Here is a 16,419-nt window from a genome sequence, read left to right as displayed (position 1 = left end):
GCTGCCTTCCCACCATTGTGGGGTTGATTGTCCTGGCAGTCTTGTGAAAGAGATGGGAAAACTGAGCCCCAGAAACCGGGGAGGGGATCTGACCAAGGTCATGCAGTAAGTAGCTAGCTGGCAGAGTCCAGGAGAGACCCCAAAGCACCCTCTAGTCCAGACACGTCCCACAGCCCCAGCCGACCTCATGCCAAGCAGAGGTTAAGAACCGGGTGGGTCCAGGCCAGGAGCTGGCCCAGATGACCCTTTCTCCCTCGGCGCCCCCGCCCCCGCTCCACTCGGCCTGGCCTACAGCAAATCGGGCCGAGCTGCGCCGCCGCGATGGACCAGCAGGGGGCGCAGGAGCGTCACGGCTGCAGCAAGCGCCAGGGCGCAGGGGCCGCTCTGCAGAGAACTGCGCTCCAGGTTCGCAAGTCCCACCGCGGAACTGTGGACTGTATGGCCTTGGGGCCTGCATCCTCTCTGGCTTGCGGAGACGCCAACGCAGACCTGCCTGCCCAGTGCTGGGGGCCCAGTGTCCCTACCCCCCAACTTAGGAGTGGTGTGCCTGTCTGTATGGGCGCTCGCGTGTCTGTGCGCACGTGTCTCCCTCCCAGATTGGCCACTGCTCCCGGGTCCTGTCCGACTCAGAGCGACCTCTAAAAATTTCCAAGCCTTCCCCGTTTTTCCTGGAAGAAGAGCGAGCCCAGGGCTCCTTGTGTCGTGTCAGTGGTCCCTTCCCCTCTACCTCCCCCTCCAAACCCCACTTCCCTTCGCTGCGCTGGTCTCTGCCTTGGCGCTCTGGCCTGGCTCCAAGACTTTATAAGTGGTGAGGGGAGAGGATGTGATCAGACAGGAGAGGGGATCTGAGAGGCGATCACTTAGAGGCAGTGAAAAGAGTGAAGGGTCAAGAGAAGGGAGCGAAGGCGAAGAGCCGACTATCTGGCTGGGGATCCTAGTAGCGGACAAACTGAAAGAATCTTGAGAGCGGAGAGATAAGGAAGGTGAGAGCTGGTCAGAGGTGGGGGTTTCTGGTGCGGGTCCGAAGATCCGACGAGCTGAGAGGTGCTGTCCGCGGTTGCGGGAAGGTGGGTGGGGCCAGGGCAGTCGGGGGGCGGGGAGTGGGCGGGGCGGGGCGGGGCCGGGGCGGACACTCGCACGGACCCAGAGAGGCTGTCGCGGACGCGCTGACCGAGCGCAGCGGCCGGGCCGGCGGGCGGGCGGGCGGCTGCGAGCATGGTCCTGGTGCTGCACCATATTCTCATTGCTGTTGTCCAATTCCTCAGGCGAGGCCAGCAGGTCTTCCTCAAGCCGGACGAGCCGCCGCCGCCGCCGCAGCCATGCGCCGACAGCCTGCAGGTAGGGGGGCCCCGCGCTGGGTGCGAGGAGAACGGGGTGTTGGGTGAGCGCCCGGCCCGGTCCTCCGCGGAGCGTGCAGTCGCCGGACCCATGGTACACCCTGCTCCTGAACCCTCCAGGGTGGGGACCCCTCCCCTAGTTGTCAATCCCACTCCTGTGCTGGGACTGCAGCCCATACGCAGAGACCTTGAACCCCCAGCTCACATTCCAAACCTCACGCCAGACTCTGAACCCCTTTCAGATCTGGGACTCTATCTGAAGCACTGAACTCCCAATCCACAGTGAGACCCCAGTTCACACACGAGAGCTCTGTTCGAGCCTGGAACTCTCTGCCTCCCAGATTAGACGAGCACCCCTGCTCATAGCCCTGAACCCCCAAAATATATATCAGACTCCAGGCATACCCAGAACACCTGAACCCCCACCTCTCGGCAACGACCTCACTTCAAAGCTGGGGCCTCATCCCAAGCCCTGGAAGCCCTACTCCACAGCCTCATCTGTGCCCCCAGCTCAGATTTCCACTGGAACATCTGGACTTCAGTCCTCTCCTGAGACCTTACCCCAGGGTCCAAATGCCCCTTTCCATCTATCTCTACTTCTCACTCCTCTGCAGCATCCCCCTCCCACTCTGTTCGTGCTTTCCCTCCTCCCTCTTGTGTAGGAGAGCCTAGCATTTTCTGGCTGGTCTCACCCTCTCCTCTTGTTTCTCTCGGGTGTGGTGGCCCCACTTTATTCTCTGGTTTCTCCTCTGGCTTCTCCGAGTCTTTCTGGCCATCCTCTCTCTCTGCTTCTCTGTTTCTATCTTGTTTGGTCTCTTGCCCATGTGCCCCCCTATCTTGGTTTGCCCGTCACTCCCCCCAATTTCTCTAGGTTTCTATCTTTATTCTAGAGCATTTTCCTGTGGTCATCTCTTTCCCTTATATTTGCCTCTGCTTTTGGGTGAAGAGGGGACAGGCTCAGAGTGCCAGCCTGTGTACCCAGGACCTGCACCCCTCCCCACGTTGTCAGGCAGGCATGATGTGGGTGCTGGTGGAAAGGGCTAAAGATGGAGCACTCAGCTCTTGGGCAGTGCCCAGGGATTTAAGACGGGTGGGGATCACGCTGTGGGGCACTGGAGTACATAACTTATAAACCCCCTCATCCTCACTGTCTTAGTCTTGACTTGGGGAAGCTGGAGGCTTGGGATGGGGGAGGGGAGGAATAGACTGCAACCTGGTGTCAGTTCCTGTAGTGGGAGGTGTCCAGGGCAGGGTAAGTCTGGGGGGGTATGTGTTTGAGTAGGATGGGCTAGATTGTGTGTGTTGGTATGCCTCCTGTGTGACATTGTGTGTTGTGTCATGTGGGGTTGTGTGTGTATCACGAGTGGGATTATTTGGGGGGATCGTGGGGGCTTGTGGTGAGTGTGAGGACTGTGAGTGTGTGGCGTTACATGTCGTGTGCTGCTAGGAAGGCCATGTTGTGGGTGTGGAGTTCTAGCTGTCTGTATGACTGTTGTGTTGGGGGGGGGAATTGTGTGTCCATGGTTGTGTGTCTGTCATCGTGGGGTGGAGTGGCTGTAGGGGCAGCTTGCATGGGGGATTGTGTACATGGTTGTATATGTTATGGGCTGTTGTGTGTAACCAGGAAAGGCCACTGTTGGGACCTGATGAAAGGTTTAACTGGATGTCTAGGTAGAGGGGAGTTAATGGGCGGGTATGGGGGAGCTGAGAGTGCCCGAGTGTGTTTGCAGCCTAGAGGACTCGCTTCAAGTCACTGTGGTACATCCTGGAGTTGCTCAGGAAATATATTAGGATCTGTATACTGGTGTTTGAGTGTCATGTGTCTGTGTGGTAGCTGTTTGTGCAACTGGGTAGGAAAGAGTGTAGCAGCCAGGCCCAGGGGTCTAAGGCAAGGACTTGTTGACTGTATGTGTGTGTGTGTGTGTGTGTGTGCTGAAGTACATGTGGGAAGGAGGCAGAGCGCAGGCAGGACTGCTGATGCTGAGGAGCTGTGTGTGCCCACAAACGTGATATTTTGGTGTGACATTAGGTCTGTGCATTATCTATGCAGGGTGTGTCTCCATGTCTGGGTGATGTGTGTGTATTGAATTTAATTGGATGTGTGTCTGTGCTTGGAGAGGTGAGTGTGGGGTGGATGAGGTGTGTGTGGGAGGTTGAGTGTGAGTGTGATGTGAAGTGTGGGTGTGTGAGCAGTGTGACTTTTCGGTGTGACGTATGGATTCTGTGATCTTTTCTCCCTGTGAGCTGTTTCCATGTATGGTGAGCAGTGTGTGAAGGGTCTCTGGGGAGCCCAGAGTGTGTGGGGTGAGGGGTGTGGAGGGCTGAAGGTGCTGCAGGGGGTGAGGGAGCGTGTGCATAAGGTGTGTGGGTGAGGAACTAGGTGTGTAATGTTCAGGGTGTGGGGAATACAGCAGGTGTCTGGTAAATGTTTGTGGAGTGACGTGTGTGTGCAAGGAGGGCTTGGCTGCCATCTCATTCTTGCTTCCCTCCCAGTTAGGTCCCCAGAGATGCCCAAGCCAGGCCGCCTCTACCCTTTGCCCTTCATCCTCCTCACTTTGACCAAGGCCTTTGTCTTGGGTTTCCGGCTGAGCAGGCGCTGGACAGGCGGGCGGCGGGTGATGTCGCAGTCCAGGAACTTTTGTTCTTTTCCTTTTAGCCTGGCTCGTGTGTTGGGCCAGGATGGGGGGGTGGGGGGAAGAGGATGCACGTGTCACCATGTTTACTACCACCTCACAGTGCTCTGCAGAGGGCAGGGCTCCAGGCGCAGGCACTGAGTCCTGGGTAGTATCCCCAGTGGCGCCTCCTCCAAGATCAGAGGGAGCCAGACTTGGACTTGGGTGAGTTTGCCAACCATGACGTCTTAGTCCTATGTGTGGCCCAGTGCCCTTCCTGCTCATGTCATTTCTGGGGTGCTAAGCGGCCAAATGTCCTCTTCTGCAGGCTAGCCTGTCCTCAACCTTTTCTGGGTGATCCCCGGAAAGGTACCTGGGCTGGGAGACTACCAGGAGGACCTTTATCTATCTCTACATTTTTGACCCCACATTTGATGGGGAGGCTAGTGCTTGTCCTCACAGAGACCTTTATCTGAAAAACGAGGCCCAGTCACACCTTTGGGGACCCTCTAATCTGATGGATCCAGTCGGAGGATCCAGGTCAGACGCTCCAGAGAAAGCGATGGGGAGACCATGGTGAGTGCCTGCCAACAGGTATTCGAGAGCATGAAAGGACAGGACTCCTCATGGTTGGAAGGCACAGAGACTATCAAAGGCAGTTGGAGAAGTGGCCTCAGCACCACATTCCAGAAGGTTCTCTGAAGTGAGCAGGCTTGAGCTGAGCCTTGAAGGGGGTGTTGGACGGGCCAAGAAATGTGGCCTGTGGCTAAGGAATATTCTGGCCCAACTGGAAAAAGGGATCCTGAAGGCTGTTGATTATTCCCAAGCAATAGTGTCAGGCTTCAGACGGTCATCCCTTGCCTTCTCGAGTTTTCATGTCACCTTTTCCCATCCCGTTGTCTTTGGCTGGAATCACTGTCCTCATCACCCTTTTAGGCAGCTCTTTCTAAATTCCATGATCCTTTCACAAATGTCTCTCATTTAGCAGATGAACTCATTCTGTTGTCTGAAAGCACTTACTGAGCACCTACTCAGCACCATGGGCCCTAGCAGTAACCATGTAGTCCTTACCGGGCTCCCACTTTCTGTGTCTGAGAAATTCTGTCTTCCTGGCCCAGCCACACCGTCAGCACCCCCAGGCCCTGGGCAGATGGCCCTCCCTTCTGTGTTTCCCGCAGCCTGAGGTGCCCTTCATGTGCTCCAGGAGTGCAACCCACAGTGCTGGGGTCTGGTTCCTGCTAAAATGCAAGCTCTTCAGAGGCTGGGCTGGGTCTGCCCGTCTCATGTGTCCTGAGCTGGACTCAGCATAGTCCAGATGCTCATATCCATCATCAAAGGTCGCGAACCCCCTGGAGGGTTGGCAGCCCAGCTGCCATCTAGGGAACCTGAGGCCCAGAGCCAGGAGGTCTTTAGGGAGCCTCCTCTTTACACCCTCCTTTTACCAGCATTACCAGAGACCAGGAGAGGTCAGGTGACTTGTCCAGGTTTCACAGCAAGGTGGCAGGGCTGGTCCCAGAATCCGGCTCTCCTGGCTGCCAGGCTGGGCTCCGGCCCCAGCACCATGCTGCTCCCTGGCTGGCTTCCGTGCTGCCTGTGGCGGGTAAATGATTATTAATGACCCCTCTGGCAAGGAGACAGGAAACATTTCCCAACCACAGCTGGGGACCTGCTCCCTGCCAGCCCCAGCCATCCATACCCACCCTGGCCATAGTGTCAGCACTGGTGTTACCTCCATGTCTCCTTGGCCTTCTTCCCTCCTCTTGCCCATCCAACTCCCACCTCCCTTTCCACTCAAGGGTAAAGGGCAAGGAGGAACAGAGCTTTCTCTTTCATATCTGTCTCCAACCTCATTCATCTCCACCTACTCCCCTTCCCCAAACCAGCCAGAAGCAGCCCCTCCTCCGGGAAGCCTTCCCTGAATGCACCTTCAGCCCCTCCAGTGGCCCTATCCTGGGCCCTGGCCACTGAATCTTTCTCATTGCAGACTCTGGTCCCACTCTGATGGCTTGCTCTGAAGGCCCTATGGCTGGCTGGGGACTTCCTGTGGCCTGTCCTCAATTGCTCTCTTAGGATTGACTCATGGAGGATCATCCCAGATGCCTCCTCCAGGAAGTTCCCAGCCCAGCCCAGGGTTTCTCACTTCCTCTGAACACCCAGCCCTCCCTGTCCATGCCACACACTGTGTACTGCCAGGCCTTCATAGGTGGACAGTTAGTGAGCACCTACTATGTGCCCAACAGAGAGGATAGGTAGAGAGAGCATGGTGTGGGCCTTAAAGTTCAGCCACACATTCCCCCAAGTCTGAGCAATGATGCATCTGTCCTCTGACGGGTAATCCGACCCAGGTACCAAGGCAGATGGTGGAGAGGTGATGGGGTGGGGGAAGGGCACAGACAAGATTGATGCTAGTAGAGTGTATGGGGAGGGCTACGCTGGAGAGAAACTCTGAGGCCATGGTGGGAAAGAGAAGGGGCCCCTAATTCAGCCTCGAGTTGGGGGAAAAGCATGTTGGGGAGCTTCCAGGAGGAAACGTATCTAGACAGAGAGCTGAGGGATGAGCCAGAAGAAAGCTCTGGGCAGAGAGGAGGAGAGATGTGAACGTGAAGGCTTTCTGGTGACAGACAGAGGGAGGCAAGCATGCAGTTCCGCACTTCCAAGGAGCTGGCTCCTGGACTGCCAGGGTGGCTCAGTGGTGGGATGGGGAGTGGTGGAGGGGAGTATCAGGAGATGAGGCTGGTGAGGCTGGCAGGGGTCAAAGTGTGCAGGACTTTTACGCCATGTCAAGGAATTTGAACTTTCTCTGGAGAGAACAGGGCATGAAGGGAAGAATTGAAAGCAGGGCAGGAACTACTCAGATCTGCCTGTTAGGAAGCTCCCTGGGCCATGGGGTGAAGAGCACATAGAAAGGGTGAGGTGGGAGGCTAGTGCAGTGTGGTCCAGACAGGGATGATGGGCTGAACAGGGAAAAACCAAAAATGGAGGGGAGGGGAGCATGGCAGTAGAAGAGGGAGCTGATCAGCTGTAGAGGTGAAGGAAGTAAGAACGCCACCCTGGGGTCTGGGTGGAAGACTGGGTTAAGGGTAGATGCTGGGCCGGGGCCAGGGCCCTCTAAGGAGCAGAAGGTCTCAGGACCACCTCCAGGTCAGGAGCTTTGAGGCTAAATGGAGACTGGGAGACCTGGAACCCCCCAGTCTGCTGCCTCCTGAGCTGTAACGTGGGAGACTCGGGCTCTGCCCTGGGCAAAGAGTGTTCAGAATTCCAAAATTAAAACAATCTGTGAAATGTAATATTTAATAAAATTAAAATTCAAAAATGGATGAGTACATTCCAAAATGAGTTGAAATGTAAATTTATGAAAACGCTATCACATCCGGGATGGTTCTAATGTCAACTGTAAGCCTCCACTGCTTCCCTCCTCTTTGAATTCAGCTCCCTTAAACCTGCTGCCTCTAGTGTGGCTGAACCCCTGAGGGGTCCAGGACCTTCTGGTCTCTTGTTCAGGGCACCTCCTCTGGGGATACTGACCTCTTGCTTGTGGCTTCAGATGGCAGACATTTTGCTTTTCCTGTCCAACACCATGAAGGACTTGTCCCCTCAAACTCTACCATCTATGGCTGTCTTTATTTGAGGAGCCTGGGTACAGACCTAGGGGAGGCGGAAGGGCAAGGGAGTTGCAGGAACAGAGGATAAGAGGGTGGAGAAATGGGGTGCCAGCTACAAGACCCGGTAGGAGTGGGGTTGGAGGGAGAAGGGGAAGTGAACAAAGCTCAAAGAGAAGCAGCATCCTAACTTGAATATTTGTATTTTTGAATGTAAAAGTTGCACCATTTTCAGAAGCCCAGGATAGTGAGGTCCCATCTTGCAATCCTGGGAGTGGACATTACTTGGTTCTTACTCTCCAGTGATCTTGGCCATTCTCTGGGCTGCATTTTCTCACCTGTAAAAGAAGGAAGTTGGGGTGGATGAGCTCTAGCTCTCAGGATGTACGGCTCTCAGGAGAATCCGGCTTTGTCAGTTTGTGGGGTTCCAGACTTCCACAACTCTCAGCTCCCAGCCAGGGCTGCGTGGATGTGTGGTTGTGTGATTCTGACGTTGTGTGACTTTAAGATGCTGAGACTCCAGGAGCTGAAGAAGCGGACATTCTGTGAATCCAGAATTCTAGGATTTGATGATTTGATGATTCAATGATTCTAAATGGGGTTGCTGGGAAGAGCTGCAACCACCTGCCTTGTTAATCTCAATGTTTGGTTATTGAAAACATAGCAAGAAGCAATGGAGACAGCTTGGGGTGTTGGGCAGCCCCCACCCCCAGTGAGGGAGGGGAGAAGGGGCTGGGCTGGCATTAGTGGGGAGGGAGACCCTCTCAACCTGGATCGCACAGGCAGTTTCTCCCGCCACAAAAGATCTGGTTTGTGTGTGCGTGCAAGATCCGCCACTCCCTAAGCTTGCAGGGTGAGGGGTCATTTCCTTCATGCCCCTGCCTCCAATCTTCAATCATTTCAGACTATGGCAGAGAGGGGACTACCCTTTCCTCCTAGCCCCTAAAAATCTCAGGAGACATGTTGACAGTGGAGAAAGGAGAGGCCTGCTCACCCCCACCCCCTCTTTCCCTGGCAGCCCCGGCCTGAGGGGGAAAACAGGACATGAACACTTCCTGGACACAGACACGGAAATGCACGAACCCCTGCCTGTGAGGGCCCAAGTACAAAGGGTCTCTGACTAGGGCAGAGGCCAGGCAGCCAGAGGGACAGTGTGGGCATCGGCCCCCCTTGAGCACAGGCCAAGGAGGGAGAACCCTCCTTGTGCCCTGAGAGTGGCTGTGAGGAGGGCTTCAGGAAGGGAAGTCTCAAGCCAGGTGGCCTGGAGAGCTGATGACTGATGGGGGGGGGGTCCCCTGAGCACAGGCCCACCATCCGGCCCGGCACAAGGCCAGCTCATTTGTCCAGCGGCTTGCTCTCTCTTGGGTTGTGCACAGTGTCAGCTCCCACATTAGAGACAGGGGAAGAACATTCTGGCTGGAGGGAAGAATCTTGGCCATCTGGAGAGCCCGCCCTGGCTTCATCCCTCAGAACCCAGTACCACTGCCAAGTCCCAGTCTGGTGGGTTCACAGATCAAGTGACGGAGGCTAGGAGCTGGCCCAGGTCACACAGCACAGCAGGGTCTGAAACACAGCTTCCTGATTCCCAGTCCTGGGCGCTCCCCATTGCCTGTGGCCCCCGCTTCCTCCTGGAGCACCTGGAGAGTAGAAGTGGAGATGGGACTCAGGTCACGGAGGCAGAGCCTCTGTCTGTCTCCCTCTGCTTTTCTCCTCCCACAGGCAGAAGGCAGGTGGGGTGGCAAAAACTGCTCCCTATCATCCAGAAGGCTCCATTGTCTACTACACCCTGACTTGGCCGGAGAATGGGGGCCCCAGCAGGGAACCCCTCCCCAGATGCCCACCGGAAGTGGGCCTCCCTGAGGGTTTCTCCTCTCTCTTCCTTCTGCTGTCCCACCCTTCACTCTCATCTCCGCTTCCTCTGGGCTCTCTCCCCATCCCTATAAGTCTCCATCCCTTGCTGTCTTTGTCAGTCTCTCAAAAGATTGTTAGACTTGGAAGAGCCCTAGGAGGGCATCAGGCCCATCCCTGTTACTCTTCAGACGAGGACAGTAGCTCAGAGAAGTGAAGGTCCTGTCTGAAGCTGCACAGCAAATTGTGGCAGAGGAAGCACATGGAAGCACACTGACTTGGCATCAGGCATCTAGGGTTTAAGGACTGACTATGTTATGACCAACCCGACAGGCTTCCCTCCTCAGCCCTGAGCTCTTCTCCCTTCTTTTTCTTTGCCTTCTCCTCTGTCACTGTGCCAGCTGCCTGACTGACCGCTACCTTGGGCAGACCCTGCCTTTGGGACACAGACCAGAGTTCAGGACTCCATGACTGGGATACATACCTATGCACACACGGACACACAGACATTTGCAGTTACATACAAGTCCCAGGTGCAGACCTATATCACATAGTTTGGAGGCTGTCCTGGAACCTAGTGTTCTATTCCTATGAGGAACCACACACCTCCTCCAGGAAGCCCCCCAGGGCCTCTCTGCAGACTGTCTCCATCCCACTAGCCCCATTGTGACAACTGAGTTCTATGAGCCTAGGTTCTTTTCGGTAACCCAAGGGCATGGCTGAGTCTCTCCCTAGTCCTGGAGCCCTTCCTTCAGTGCTCCCTCCTTCTGTCTCCAGGAGGGGCTCGGCTTCCTGTGGCTGGGTGGGGAGAGTCCTGAAGTCCCCAGAGGACAGTGGGACAATGGGAAAATGGTGACAGATGAGACATTGCATCTTCCCCAACACAGGCTCCACCCTACCCTGACATTGTGGTTGGTGTCTGGGGCACAGCCCTGGCCTGTGGACCCCTGAGGACTAGTGTCCTGGTCTGACCGCCCCCACCACCCGCCTCAGTGCAAAGGTCAGAGCATCAGAGCCCTGACCCCCAGGAACAGGTCTCTAACTGGAGGCTGTGGAGTCCAGGTCCCCACGGCACCAGTAGCACATTAACAGAGTGATGTGGATTCCCAGGGCCTCTGGGTGAGGGGTGAGCTGGACCACTTTGAGTGGAAGGTAGGCAGGAGGGTGGTAAACACTGAGACTGGGGCAGAATTATGGAGGAGCTGTGAAGGTCTACCCGAGACTCTTCTCATCCTGTCCACATTCCCTGTGCTTGAAGGGAGTGATGGGGAACCAGAGGGCTCGCGGCAGGAGCCTCTCCAGGGAATGGAGTGGTGGAGGGCCTGAGGGGCAGTTAGAATCAAGTGAAACTAGCACTGCTTCCTCTCTGTGACAGGGGAAGGGGCTGTTCCGGGACAGTGTGGTGGCTGGGGTGGAAAAGAAGGCTTAGGCTTGCAGACAAAAGGGATGGGCCCTGAGGTCCATTGCTTATCTCAGCCCGCGTCATTTCCTCTGCCGGACATGGCTGGGTTAGTAGGGTCATCGCACAGAGGGAAGGAACAGGTCGAGCCAGTGCACACCAGGCCCTGCAGTAGACTCAGGCACATGGGTAGCCTTGTCATGCCCTGGGCTGCAGTCAGTCCCTCATAGAGGCTCAGCCATGGGGCCCCAGTGGCCCTGGGAGATGGCCTCATCTAGACCATTGTCCCCCACACAGACCCAGTCATCGTGGGCAATGCTCGGGCCCAGCTGAAGACACTGCTGAGTAGGGAGACCCCACAGGACACAGGGACATGTGTGACAACCAGCCACCCTGCCATAGCCACACCACAAGCATCCACACACCAGGTGTAGCTGTTGTCACCCCTACGGTGACCCAAGGAGAAGCACAGATTCCAGCAGTCCTTGGCAGGTGTCCAGGACCTGAGTGAGAAGAAGGGGCACCAGGCAGGGAATACAGGACCACCTCCCATGCTAGATTGGGCCCTCCCCCAAGCTTGCTGAGCATCGGAGGCTGTTTATTTCCCAGCAGGGATGGGTGTCTCATCCCCCACCCCCTCCCCATCCCCATCCCTACCACACGCTTCCGAAGCTGCCAAATCAAATCAGCCCCTGAGCCTGCGCCAGGCTGGCATGTCGGCCAGCAGCTGACGGGAACAAAGCCAGGCTCAGAATATCCCGCCGCCTGTGCCTGTCCGATTCCTGGGTGCACTTGTGGGTGGGGGCAGGGAGGGACAGCAGGCCCCAGGCAATGCCTCTCATAGTGACTGGGTTCTAGATGCCACCCTGGTGGTGGGCTCCTGAGAACAAGTGAGTGGGTCCTGGTGTGTCTGCCAGCACTAGAGGAGCTGATACGGTGCAGGTTGGGGGTCTGATTGGAGCCCAGACAACTGGGCACAGGCTGGAGTTGAGGACTCACATGTATGATCCCTTTTTTTTAGGATTAGCAGCAATCCCAGCTGGGAGCCCAGCCCAGTGACTGTCTGAGCTGGACATTACAAATCCCATTTTATAGATGGGGAAGCTGAGGCTTAGAGAAGGGAAGTGAAGGGAGAGACGCAAAACTGGAGGGGACCTCAGAAAGGGTAAAAACATGATCATTTCCACTCCTGAGGAGCTCCGGGCTGAAAGAGTTTGGATCTGTTCTGAGAGTTGAGGAGCAGAGAATACACCAGAGCCAGGGTGCAATCAGGCAAGACTCCCTGGAGGAGGCGCCTGTGGGAGATAGGAGGCCCCTCCGTCTGCTGGGGCTGGAGGAGGGGGGCAGCCTGGGGAGAAGGGGATTAGGCCTGGCAGGCCTCAGCCCCTGGCCTTCTTGTCTCTGCAGCCAGCCCGGAACTCCTTGCACAGGAGCCAGTGCCCCCAGGGAGTAGAGACCACACGCTGCAGGTGAGAGCTCAGCAGAGGGAGGAGTGGGTGGGCCTGGAGGGTGGAAGGCACAGGCTGGGGGTCAGTCTGAGCATTGCCCCCACCCCTGGGAGGATTTGGGAGGCTGGAGCCGAATCCCAGCCCCACCCCCTCTAGCCTAGTATCACCCCACTCCAAGACCACCTCTCCTACCCTATTCCTGCCTGGAGTTCTCTCTCTAAGGATTCATCTTCCTCCCAAGTCACCTGGGAGTCATTTCAGACTCCATCCTTGTCCTCGCCACCTTCATCAAACAATTCCCTGTTGATTTTCTGCCCTAAGTATTTTGTGAACTCCTCTCCTATTTTCCATACCCACTGCCTGCCCCTGCTCTGGGACTATTCAACTTTTCCCCGGATGACTCCCTATCTGTCTACTTTCAGCTGCTCCCATCCTCCATGTGGCCACCAGAAGGATCTTTCTAACACACAAACATGAACTTGTCACTTTTCTGCTCCAAAATTCTCCATCCTCCCCATCCCCCTGCTCCGTCTGCAGCCCCAGCCAGGTCCCAGTCCCCCTTCATCCACTCCTGCCTCCCTAGAACCACTCCTGCTTGCCTCTTCCCCTCCTCAGCTTCCCAAATCCTTCTGGGCTCAGCTCTAGCCTCCCCTCCTCTGGGAAGCCCTCCCTGCTTCTCACGCTCCCTCCTCTGAGCTCTCCTGCCCCAGCAGTCAGATGCTGGGGTATTCTGCTGTCTGTGCCATGAGTGCCCTGTTTTCTCCACTGTGTGACTCTGTATGTCTCCCACTCTGAACTGTGAGCATCTCGAGCCCGGGGATATGCCTTTGTCATTCCTGAGTCTCTCACCACCCTCCAAAGGGTGCCCGGTGACAACTCAGTGAGTGCCTTTCCTTTGAGATGACAATGATGGGTGCTGTTGCAGCCCCTGCCATGTCTTTGGTGTGTCTAATAGGAATCATCAGTGTCAGTGGGGCCTTGAGCAGCATAAATGGGGTGGGCAGGGGATGGTGAAGGTTGGCACAGAGGACAGGGGTGTGTGAAATCGGACCAAGCAGCAAACCTAGCATGAGTCTCCTCTGTGCCCAGGCCTGGCTGCGAGGAAGGAGAGGCTGCTGCCATATAGGCCCCTCCTCTGGTCCAGGGGCTTTAGACACACTTCTCTGTTTAATCCTCACAACCTCCCCAGGAGGCAGGGGCTGTTACAATTCTCCTCTGGGGAAGCTGAGCCCCAGTGGGGTCACATGGTGAGTGAATCGGAGGGAGAGCTGAAAGTGGAGACGTGTCTCGGGCCCAGCCCTGGCCCTCCCCCTGGCCTTGGGTTAAATGGGAGTGAAGATGCCCGCACAGGGCCTGGTGCCCAGGGGGTCAGCCTGGGCTCACTGCTGGGATGTGGAGCCCAGCCCTGGGCATGTGCCTGCAGCTGGGAGCTGGGAAAGGGAGAGAGGAGGGGCCTGGAGAGTCATTATTAATTTATTTATGGCTGTGGCATTCCCCATGGGGCGGGGGCTCCCCCCAGAGCTGGGACAGATGGTGTTCCTGAGAGCCAGCAGTGTCTCAGCAGCCGCTGCCACCTGCCAGGAAAGACTGGATTTGTCATCCTCCCAGGAAGCTGAGAGGGAGAGGGTTTGGAGAAGCTGAGACCCTCCTGGGTGATGGGAGCTGAGCCCTGAGGGAAGGAGCCAGACCCAGGCGCCTCATTTATGCCTCTGTGCACAGTGCCTTTTGCCTAGGCCCTTGGCCCTGCCACCTGCAAGTTCAAGTTCTGCCCCCCTTACTAGCTCCAAGCCTTACCCTCACCATGAAGCATCCCCACACCATCCCCATTTGCTCTCTCTGCCTTTCCTTTGCCTGGGTCCTGCCGCCCTCTCCCTCAGACCTAGGATCTTAAGCTATGAGCCCCTCAGTAGTTCTCAGCTCTGTCCTGCCCCCCAACCCCTCTGGGAAGAGAATGCTCTCTTTCTGGGTTCAGTTAGCTCTCCTTCCCGAGTGTCCAGGCCTACACTCAGCCCTGCTGGGGAGAGACAGGTTGCTGCCCCCAAGGACCCCCCAACATAGAAAGGATAGGACTGGAGAGAGTAGGGACCCTAGGGTGTTGCTCAGACTATAGGGACCACTGGAGAGAAAGAAGAGGGATGGGGAGACTGATGCCCTCTTGTCCGGGTGGAGCATGGGGAGAAAGACGGCCTCGCCCCAGCTGCACCACTTCTCAGCTGTGTGACCTTGGGCCAGTCCCTTAAGCAACTTGGACATCAGTTTCCTCACCTGTCAAATGAGATAAGAAGCTCTATCATTAATGGACATAATTGCAGCGGAGCTGTTGGAGGAAGTTACAAAGATGGTGTATGTGAGATGTCTGCCTCACAGCAGATCCTTGGAGGGAGTTGGCACCCTTTCTGCTTCCCTCAAGGGTGAGATCATTGGAGCCAGGTCTAGGCTGTGCTCCATGAGATAGGGTGCGCTGGAGGGCTGGATTCATGGAGGTTCTGTGGGCGCAGCACTTGCATTGGCAGTACGACAGCCACAAGAGCAGGGCTGCCAGCACCCATCCCCACCTAGCGGGTGTCTGTTCAGCACACCCTCTTGGGGTGGTTTCCTGGCCCCTGTGTCAGCTGGCCGGCTTGGGGGATGTGCTCTTCAGGCTCAGCCTGGAATCCTCCTTCAGTGCTAGAGTCTTTACTCTCTCTGGATGTCAGGGCTGAGGCAGTTCAAGCAGTGAGCTAAGCACAACGGGTCCATGACCTCTCTGTGCTGGCTCTCAGGGCCCAGAAGGGGGCTTAGGAGCCCCAGCTGGGACAAGGGCCAGGGGGAGAGTCAGACATGGACAAGGGAACAGGTATCCACACCAAGCACCCTCATGCTCCGCCTGGCACTGGCTCCTCTATTGCTGCCCACGGGATAAAGAAAGACCACACCCTTGGTGTGGCATTGCTGGTAGTGCCTGCTGGGCCCCATCATGTCCACCCCTCACCCCCAGACATGGCAATGCTCACTTCCTGGACACCAGCTCTTCCCAGCCCCTCTGCCTTTGTTTGCACTGACCCCTTTCTCTGGAATGCCTTTCTCTACCTACTCCCTTTTCAAGCCCCAGATTAGATATCACCTCCTTTATGAAGTCCTCTTAGATTGCTTCCTCCACCCCAGGTCAACTCAGCCTCTCCTCTTTCTTGGGCACTCACAGCCCGCAAGCTGTGTGTGTAAGCTCCCCTGAGCTTACAGTTCAGTAACTTCTTACCCCATGGGGTTATATATCCTTTCCCACATAGTGGTAAGCACCTGGCAGGTTAGAACCTTTATCTCTCCTGGGCCCACCTGGGGCCTGACATAGACCTGGTATATTGTAGGTGCTCAATAAATGCTTTTTGATCAAATGAGAATAGCTGTGAGGGGCTTAGAGTAGTTCCGAGAAGGGGGCAGTTGCTGGATTGGGGGCAGTCTCGGGGACTTCCTGGAGGAGGTAGCCTTGGAAATTTGAAGGATGGGGAGGGTCAAGGCCATTAGCTGATGAGGCTAGAGATCGGCTGGATAGTCAGAGAGGTCCATGGTCAGCTTCTGAGAGGATCACCTGAGAGCAACAAGGACCAGCACAGGACTGGGACTGAGCACATAGAGGAGCCTGGAACAAGGACTCAGAGGGAGCTGCAGGAGGCTGGCTCTGTGCTGAGACCCCAGCTCCAAAAACCTCTTCGCCACCTTGGTCCTGGGCTAAAGAATTCGTGGTCTCAGAGTTTGGAGTGAAGCTGAGGCCACCAATGATAAATAAGTAGGCCCCACGTGGTGGGATAGGGGCAGGAGCCAGGGTAGTACGGTCAGGTAGGACAGCCATGGAGTTTGGGAAAGGCTTCACAGGGGAAAGGAGCTGTTTGTGTAAGGGCATGCTGGCAGGATGCGCCCTGGGTCTCCACAGGAGAAGGCCAGCATGTCAGTGGAGCACATGTTACTATGCCGGGAGCATTGGGGTGAGGCTGGAAGGGCCACTGCAGGCAGCATGTTTCAGGCTCATATTTAAAATTCTTTAGTAAATGCTTCTAACTGGCAGATGTGCCAGCCTCCTCCTGGATTCTGCACATCAGGAGCAAGTGGCCTTGATGATGCCCCCTGGCCCCAAGGGGGCTGCTGCCAACAAGTTGGCCGTAGCATCTGGCATCCATGGGGGCCCTGAGGCTCTGCCATCTG

The 16,419-nt window shown here is 56.3% G+C and overlaps 1 protein-coding gene across 2 annotated transcripts in view; it reads left to right on the top strand.

The window, feature by feature from the left end:
- The first annotated feature begins 1,145 nt into the window (after nt 1-1,145).
- Nucleotides 1,146-16,419, top strand: part of PDE2A (phosphodiesterase 2A) — a 63,570-nt gene continuing 48,296 nt past the window's right edge. The window contains exons 1-2 of one of the 2 annotated variants that reach the window (XM_074372577.1): nt 1,176-1,338; nt 12,203-12,264. In XM_074372577.1, coding sequence (XP_074228678.1) covers nt 1,320-1,338; nt 12,203-12,264 — 81 coding nt within the window. In that variant the 5' untranslated portion in view covers nt 1,176-1,319. Of the gene's footprint in view, nt 1,339-12,202; nt 12,265-16,419 lie in introns of both variants that reach the window. The other variant, XM_074372576.1, reaches the window with a different exon arrangement.

Source organism: Camelus bactrianus, chromosome 10 (assembly GCF_048773025.1).
Source record: "Camelus bactrianus isolate YW-2024 breed Bactrian camel chromosome 10, ASM4877302v1, whole genome shotgun sequence".
Taxonomy (NCBI): domain Eukaryota; kingdom Metazoa; phylum Chordata; class Mammalia; order Artiodactyla; family Camelidae; genus Camelus; species Camelus bactrianus.
This window is presented reverse-complemented; position numbering and strand designations above follow the sequence as displayed.